The sequence below is a fragment of the Microtus oregoni genome, unplaced genomic scaffold (genome assembly GCF_018167655.1).
Source record: "Microtus oregoni isolate MIOR12 unplaced genomic scaffold, Mior012 000022F_ref0000154, whole genome shotgun sequence".
In the NCBI taxonomy this organism is placed as follows: domain Eukaryota; kingdom Metazoa; phylum Chordata; class Mammalia; order Rodentia; family Cricetidae; genus Microtus; species Microtus oregoni.
The window spans coordinates 4,684,295-4,693,214 of record NW_024543081.1 but is presented as its reverse complement, the minus strand read 5'-3'; the positions used below and the strand labels follow the sequence as shown (position 1 = coordinate 4,693,214).

The 8,920-nt window shown below is 42.9% G+C and overlaps 1 protein-coding gene across 1 annotated transcript in view; it reads left to right on the top strand.

Moving 5' to 3' along the window:
• The first annotated feature begins 1,462 nt into the window (after nt 1–1,462).
• The window catches only part of Mov10l1 (Mov10 like RISC complex RNA helicase 1), a 70,288-nt gene continuing 62,830 nt past the window's right edge, over nt 1,463–8,920 (top strand). The window contains exons 1-3 of the mRNA XM_041672528.1: nt 1,463–1,559; nt 3,876–4,060; nt 6,882–7,044. Of these exons, the coding sequence (XP_041528462.1) occupies nt 1,463–1,559; nt 3,876–4,060; nt 6,882–7,044 (445 nt within the window). The remainder of the gene's footprint in view (nt 1,560–3,875; nt 4,061–6,881; nt 7,045–8,920) is intronic.

Here is an 8,920-nt window from a genome sequence, read left to right as displayed (position 1 = left end):
ATTAAAAATCTAATCTAGAACTAAATTAGACCCCTAACTAATTCATCGAATACATCTCGTTTATGACACAGAACATACAGAGGAGGAGGCTCAGGAAACTAATGTAGTGGGGAAATTCTTGATAAGGGTTTGTGTTTTATTTCATCTTGAGATGGGGTCTCTCCATGTAGGCTTAGAATTAACTATGTAACCAGACTGGCCTGGAATTCACAGAAATCTGCCTGCCTCTTCCTCCCAAGTACTGGGATTAAAGGTGTGGGCCACCTTACCCTGATAAATTTTAAAAACAGAAGTCATCCAGATTTGACTATCTAGGACCACATGAAATGAGATCAGTAGCAGAAACTCTCTAAGTCATATACAAACATGCCTGGTAAACAAAACAAAACAAAAACAAGCAACAGCAAAATAAAATATCCTATATGGTCAAGAAAACCACACCAAAAAAAAAAAGAAGAAGAAAAGAAACTTGTAAGCCAAATTATGTAGGACGCAAGTTAATCAAAAATTAAACAGAAATCCATAATTTAAAATTACTTTAAAAAAACACAAAATAAAACCACTTTACAGGCTGGGGATATAGCTCAGTTGAAGCAATGTTTGCCAAACATGTCAGGCTGTGAATCCCTAGCACCACATAAAACAGTGTGGTAGCACAGGCCTGTAAGCTCTGGGCTTGGGAGATAGAAGCAGGAGAATCAGGACTGTAAAAGCATCCTTAGCTACATCGCCAGTTCATAGGCAGTCTAGGTATATAACGTACCCCTGCCTTCAAAAATAAAATCCTCAGAAAAACTGGAATAGAGGGGGCATCTCTCTTTGTAGAATTTCTAAAAAAATCACTCCTAAGGTCACACTCGGTGGGGAAATTCTTCACCTTTCTTTGCTTTGTTTGTTTTGTGGGCTTTATTTTTAATTTTTTTGTTTTTGTTTTTCAAGACAAGGTTTTTCTGTGTAACAGTCCAAGCTGTCTTGCTATCATAAATTCATTTTGTAGACCAGGCTGGCCTCGAACTCACAGAGATCTGCTTGCCTCTGCCTCTCGAGTGCCGGGATTAAAGGCTTGCGTCACCACCACCACCACCACCACCACCACCACAGCCGGGCCTCATTTTTTTACTTAAGTGGACTGAGCAGAGATGCCCGCCCCAGCTTCATGCTGAGACCATCCAGCCTGAAGTCCCGCCCCTCCCCACGGTCAGGACACTGCGCATGTCAGGTCTCTTTGGCCTCCACGAGGAACTCGGGGCTCCCTCACGTGCTAACCGTCAAACTCGCCTTGCTAACGGTCGTGGCTCACGGCATATGCAAGGATCCTATTGGCTGAGTCCTAGGACAGGCAGGCGCAGGCGCAGACACAACAACGCTATTGGCTGAGTTCTAGGGGCGCTTGCGTAGTGGCCAATGGGCGGGGCTGTGGCGTGCAAGCTCCTGGGGCTGGAGTGGAAGCTGAGTGGGTGCCATGCTGCGCCTAGCGGCCAAGCTGGTGTCCTTCTTCTGGAGGAGGGAGGACCTCCCGGAGGAGGAGGTCGGGCAACACGGGCCGGAGCTGTCGGAAGGTAAGGGCTCTAGGAGCCCCCAGCAGGAAGCCCTTCAGCAGGTCTGGGAGGTGGGGCAGGCTGTGACCCCTTAGGGTCATGCTAGGGTGCCTTCTTTGGTGCTCCCCTCTTTCCGTGTGGCCCAAGAACAGGCCATTAGAGGCTTAAGGTTGGCCCTTGCTTCTTGGTTTTGGTTTTTCAAGACAGGGTTTCTCTGTGTAGTCCTGGCTGTTCTGGAACACACGCTGTAGACCAGGCTGGCCTCAAACTCACAGAGATGTGCCTGCCTCTGCCTCCTGAGTGCTGGGTTAAACTCTTGGGTCGCTGCCACCGGTTTCCTCGTTCTCCCTTACCTTAACAATGCATGATTGGTGCCACACAGAGGGACCTGCTGTCTCTGCACGTTTCTGCCTGCTTTCTGCCCCCACCGACCTCTTGGAGGTCTAGAAATCATACTCTCACCACCTCATGTCCTTTCAAAGAGCGATGAAATCGTTCCCCTTGGATTGTTTACCGTCCCCAGGCTTCTAATTCGGAGAGGTTACCTACCCCTCCCGGGTCTAAGCGCTATGTTTGCTGACGTCACTGTGCCTTTCTCTCTAGCCCCTCGCCCCCAACCCCGCATGGGAATTCGGGCTGGTTGCTTTCTCCGTCCTCTAAAAGAATGAAATTTCCTCTAAGAGAAACTAAAAATAACATTTTTTTAAAAAAAAAAAATGGAGTTGCTGAGCGCAGCATGATAAAGGCCTGTATGTAGGTGTGCTAATGTGCCAAATGTAACATGCAGAAATAACGTTATCCTTCCAAAGAAATGGCTCTCGACCTATGGCAGGCCACCCGATGGAGGTCGCATATCAGATATTTACATTATGGTTCGCAACGGTAACAAAACTATAGTTATGAAGTAGCAATGAAATAATTTTATGGTGTGTGTGTGGGGGGGGGTGGTCACCACAGCACGAGGAGCTGTATTAAAGGGCCACAGCGTGAGGAAGGGCGAGAACAGCGGCTTTCAGCCACAGCTTGATCCGGTTTTCGTGCTGCACTGTTTCCACAGGTGTCCTGTGGAATTGAATTGCCAGTGAGAGGTCAGGGGAAAGGTGTAGTGGGGACTCAGGTGGTGGCTGCAGCTCCAGCCCACGATGGGTCACTGCTGAGTAGTACTCTAATATGTATATATTCCACACTTTCTTCATCCATTCTTCCATTGAAGGGCATCTAGGTTGTTTCCAGGTTCTGGCTATTACAGACAATGCTGCTATGAACATAGTTGAGCATATACTTTTGTTGTATGATAGGGCATCTCTTGGGTATATTCCCAAGAGTGGTATTGCTGGGTCCAGGGGTAGGTTGATCCCGAATTTCCTGAGAAACCGCCACACTGCTTTCCAAAGTGGTTGCACAAGTTTGCATTCCCACCAGCAATGGATGAGTGTACCCCTTTCTCCACAACCTCTCCAGCAAAGGCTATTATTGGTGTTTTTTATTTTGGTCCTTGAGGAGATGCCCTTCCGTGTGCCCTCAGTGCTGTTTGCAGCCTTACCCTCTTAGGCTGTGTCTAAGACGGTGATGAGATGGTAACAGATAATGCATGTCTAGGCCTCCTCAGATGCCCATCTATACCTGATCATATACAGGGTGCCTAGCCCATGCGAGCCACTCACAAGTCTGCACATTATGCATATAGTCTGCCGTTTAATCATACAACCGCTGTCATGTAGCTACTGACTTCATTTCATAGGTGGTAGCTGACGTGTAAAGGGTTAAGGGCCACGTCAGGGTTACACATGGTAGGAGCGCTAGAGTCAAGCCAGGCAGCCTGAGTTTGGAGTCAAAGCTCGCCCCGCCCTGTTCACTGCCTGCGCCCCTCAGAACCTAGGATTCTGTCTTCAAAATCACTCTTTCAAACATACTTCAATGGCTGCTTCTCCAGTTCTCAAATCCAGCCAATAAGTTCCTGTCCCCATGAATACCCATACTTTGCCTTTTTCTGTAGAGTTTAATTGTAGTAGGATTTGACTTTTTAAAATTGTGTGTGTGTGTGTATGTGTATGTATGTATGTATGTATGTATGTGTGTGTGAGAGAGAGAGAGAGAGAGAGAGAGAGAGAGAGAGAGCGCACTCTGTATGTGTTTGGTAGCTACAGAGGCCAGAAGAAGGTATGAGATCCTCAGGGGCTACAGATGGTTACGACACTCCACCACAGCCCCTGTGGGTGCTAGGCGTTGAACTGGGGTCTTCTGGAAGAACAGGGAGCACTAAGCCACTGAGCCATTTTCTCTGGCTCTGGGATTATCTTTTGTTACTAATGTAACCTCGTTGCTAACTTGTCCCAGGTGATACCAGGTTGAAAACTGTGCAGGGCGTTGTGACAAGATACTGCAGTGATTATGGCATGATTGATGATCTGATCTACTTTTCCAATGATGCTGTGACCAGCAAAGTCCTTCTGAATGTTGGGCAGGAGGTTATTGCCATTGTTGAAGAAAACAAGGTGTCGAATGGACTGAAAGCAATCAGGGTGAGTCTTAGCATGCTAGGAGCAGTTACCCTTCACTGTGACTCTCAGACATGGCCCAGCCAAGAAGGCCGTGGTGAAGTGTGCCTGGGAGGGACAGCTTTTGTCCTTTATAGAGATTTCTGTTTTAAAACACAAATGATGGTAATGGCAAATAATTCAGACATAGAAATTTGTAATTCAGAAAGCAAAGTTTTCCTATAAATTTATGCGGTGTCACCTATTCTTTAATTTTTATTTAAAATTTCTCTAGTGTTTTAAAAATAATTGTTTAAAATTATAAAGATCGGCCATCCTAGCACTTGGAAAGTAGAGGCAGGCAGATTTTTGTGACTTCTAAACTAACCTGGCTTACACAGTGAGCTCCAGGCCAGCCAAGGCTTCCTAGTGAGACCCTGTCTCAAACAAAGACAGAACAACAGCAACAAAATATTTGACTATCAAAATGATCAGTGGCTTTTATTCAGCAATTTCCTATTTTATATAAAAATAGTTCTTTGATAGTATAAAGTCTTAGAAATAGAATCGATAGATTAAATGATACAAAATGATCAAATTAATATTAAATTAGCAACATTGTATCAACTTGTTTACATGACTGTTAGGATCTGCACTCTGAACCTGATGATAACAATGCAGGAATTCTCAACCACTAGCTCTCAATATTATTGTTGATTTTGTTACATAGTTCCATTTAGTGTAATTACATGATTAAGTTTTTCATCTTAATTTGTCTCCTTGACTGTTGATTCTTTTTTTTTTTTAATGGAATCTTCTTTTATAGCCTAAGCTAGCCTTGAGTTCACAATCTTCTGTCTTAGCCACCAAAATGCTGGTATTAAGGTATGCACTACCATGTCCAGCTTCTTTTTGAAGTTTAATTTCCATTTTGTATTCTTTATTGTAAGAACATAGAAACAAAACAAATTGTTTGCCTGGTACCTTGTCAAATTCCATTAATAGCTTTAATCACTTGGGGGCTTTTTTTTTAAAAATGTGAAATCTTCAGGAATTTATAAATGCATCTGTGAACAAAGATAATTTTACTAATTTTTTAATTTGGATATAGCCTTTAGTTTCTTTTTCTTACCTAGTTTTTTTTGGTGAAGACTTTGAGTACAGTATTGAATAGACATGAGGAGAGTGGACACCCTCGCCTGTTTCCTGACTGTGGAGGAAAGCATTTCATCACCAGCATTGGGTGACGCTAACCATGGCAGGCATATTCCTTTATTTATGTTCCTTTACTGTGCTGGAAAAGCTCCCTTTTTATTCCTGCTTCGTTGTTTGTATTGCAAAGGATTGCTGAGATTTTTCTTTTGTTTTTAGACAGAATCTCTCTATGTGTACTTGGCTGCCCTGGAACTTGCTATGTAGACCACATTGACCTTGAACTCCAAAACATCTGCCTCCTTCTGCATCCTGAATGCTAGAATTAAAGGTGTGTGCCACTATTCCCAGCCTGGAAAATTTTAAATATAAAATTATTGTGGCATCTATTCCTTGCATGGTGACAACTTTTATAAAGACATTAAAATTTTGAGTTTTTTTAAAAATATTATGTGTATAGATGTTTTGTCTGCACATGTCTGTTTACCTTGTGTATGCAGTGCATGACAAGGCCAGAAGAGGGCGTCAGATCCCCTGGAACTAACGTTACAGATGGTTATTTGTAACACGATTAATAGAAACCCAGAGACAGAAATTGGGATTCAGCCTGAAGGCCAGAAAAGCTAAACAGCCAGCCACTGGCTCTTACCTCTATCTCAGTCTGAAAAGGTGATCCTGCCTCCAGGAATCTCAGAATGAGACTGTGTGAGAGCTGTCTCTTCCAGTCTTATATTTCTCTCTAGGGCTGGGAATAAAGGTGTGCACCACCACTGGCAGTTTCTGTGGCACACTAGTGTGTCTACTAGGATTAAAGGTGTGTGCCACCACTGCCGGGTCTGAAGGCTGATCAGTGCGACTGTTTTACTCTCTGATCTTCAGGCAAGCTTTATTTATTAAAATACAAATGAAATACAGTTATTGCTATGTAGGTTCTGGGAATTGAACCTGGGTCCTGAAAGAACACTCAGCGTTCTTAACTATTTAGCCATCTCTTAGTCCCAAGACACTTTCATACAGGTTTGCCGTATGCTTTGGCCATGCTAGATCTCATATTTCCTTTCTTCCCTGTCCTAGAAGGTTTGAATTTTATCAAGTGATTTTTATACATCAATGGAAATATTCACTTAATTTTTTCATCTTATCAGTGTGATATGTTGATTGAATTTTAAATGTTTAACTACTTCTGCATTCTGGGATAAACCCTATTTGTTTGTGGTGTATATTCCTTATAATATGCCATTACATTCATTTTACTAATGTTTTCTTGAATATTTTTATGTTTATTCAGAAGGAATTGCTATACAGCTGTCTCCAAAAGTATGTTACATTCTGAAACCCATGGTGGCCAGAATTACAGGCGAATCTTCCCCCTCCCCCCTTTTTTTATTGATTTTTTTTGAGACGGTTTCACTGTGTAGACTTGGTTGACCTGGGACTACTACATAGACCAGGCAGGACTCTAATAGAGACTCATCTGCCTCTGTGTCCTGAGTGCTGGAATTAAAACCATGCTCTACCACATCCAGCTTAATCTGGGTGTCTGTTTTAACTCTTTTTTAAAAAAGTGCTTTCATGAAACACTTTCTGTGAATCAGGAAGCAAATCTTCCCAGACACTGAACCCACTGTACCTGTTCCTGCACATCCCAGTCCTGCCTGTAATTTGTTTTTCTTATTCTTCTTTATAATGATGTAATCACTCATTTGTCTTACAGGTGGAAGCTGTCTCTGATAAATGGGAAGATGATAACAAAAACTCTAGCAAAGGGTTGTCAGACTCCAGCCCCAGAGTGCTGATTGGATGTGTGACTTCCATGTTGGAAGGTGCTGGTTACATCAGCCAGACCACATACTTCTCTCTGGAGAGTGTGTGTGAAGGTAGCTAGATGGATTTCTGTTTCATATTTAAAATTAAATGTTCTGTCTTTTAGTAATTTTTATGTATTAAGCTTGAATTGACTACATGTATTATTGAAAAATCATGTTTGGGAATGGCTGCCGGGTGTTGGCCTCACTCAAGGGTTCTTGAATGTTAGGTAGACTTTGGATTGGGGGGATCATGATTTAAACTCTGCTTTTACTTGTTTTGTATTTATGTCTCAAACACATTCACTGGTCACTAATATAAGAACAGTATGCTGTGTCAGGTGGTGGCTCATGTACTGGGGAGGCAGAGGCAGGAGGATCTCTGTGAGTTCAAGGCTAGTCTACAAGAGCTAGTTCCAGGACAGGCTTCAAAGCTATAGAGAAACCTGTCTTGAAAAACCAAAAAACCAACCAAACAAACAAAAAAGTTTGTTGCTAATATAACAGTGTATTGGTCTAAGAGATGTTCTTTTCTTTTTGTTTGTTGTAACCGGGTTTCACATTGTAGACCAGGATAGAACTTGCAGTGATCTCCCTTTCCTGCCTAAGTCTCCTGAGTGCTTGGTCTGACTAGAGGTTTGAGCCATTACACGTGGTTAGGAACAGTTCTAAGATACTTTGCATTCATTACAGTAAGACTTGGATCACCTTGCATTTTTTTTCATTTTCCATTTTTAGTTATATTTGTTTCTAGCCAAGCTAAATTTTTACTTTGTACCTAAAGAAATAATTTGTTCGTGTCATTCACTTAGTTTAATCCTGTGTATGCTAAACAACAGCTGTCTAGTCGTGAATGCTGTGCTAGTCATTGGAGACCTCAGGCCAAAAGGTGTGCACACTACAAACAGGAAGGAACTGAAACTGTTACCAAGGCTTTTGAGCTGTAAAGCAGCACTAGACTGACGTGTCAAAAGATGAGAGATCAGCTGCCCTATAGCCTGGGTGCCACTCTCACTGGACCTGTGGTTCTCAAAATGAAATTGGCAGGTGCTGTTGGGGATTTTGAAGAAGGTTGTCTGTGATTGTTGAGACCCCCCAGCCATGCCAACTGGAAGCCATCCCCACTGCAGCCTTGATGGGAGATGTATTTCACACTGCAGCCATGGGTTATGTTGAGCGAATCTTTCTGGAATAAGCACTCTGACACCAGTGGCAGTCAGAAGAGTGATGTCACCAGTGAATCGAAACCAGGATAATTCCTGAAAGGCCTCAGTATTGGCTCCATTTTAGGTCTAAAACCACAAGGTAGGAGGTGTGGGGCAGGGTGTCATGATTTTACAGGAGTGTATATGGCAATCAGCTGGTTGATAAGGGCAACAACTGATTGTTTCAGCTAATTTCTCCGGGTCATTCTGCTCAAGGTAGCAAGTGAGGTCCAGTTTAGAAATGGGCAGTAAAAATAATGCTTTAAGTAAACCCCTAAATGAGCATCTAATAATTGGTCTTTTCTACCTTATTCTACCTCACTAGAGGTACAGAAGGTTTACCTGAGAGGTAAAGACACATATGGATTTTCTAACTCAGAAAAAGTCCTGTGAGGCAAAGGTTCTTCTGTAGGGTGAGAGGTGTGCTCAGAGATGTGGAATTTTCTACTAACATCATGATTGATAAAAACCCAGTGACTATAGCAAAATAACATCCTTGAAAGGAAATACAATATGAAAGACATTGCCAGATGGCCCCTGGGTAAGATCCCAAAGCATGGGGTCCAAATAGTAGTAGACTAAGGGGCTTTCCAGGACTCTAGCAGCAGACACAGCCCAGCAAGGTCCACCTGGCTCACATTCCTCCTCGTTAGTTAAAGCTGTTACTTGAGTTGTTCTCGTCTCTGATATTCCTGAGGACTTGGTTGTTGCTTTTAAGGCCTGCACCCAAAGCTGGTCAGGTT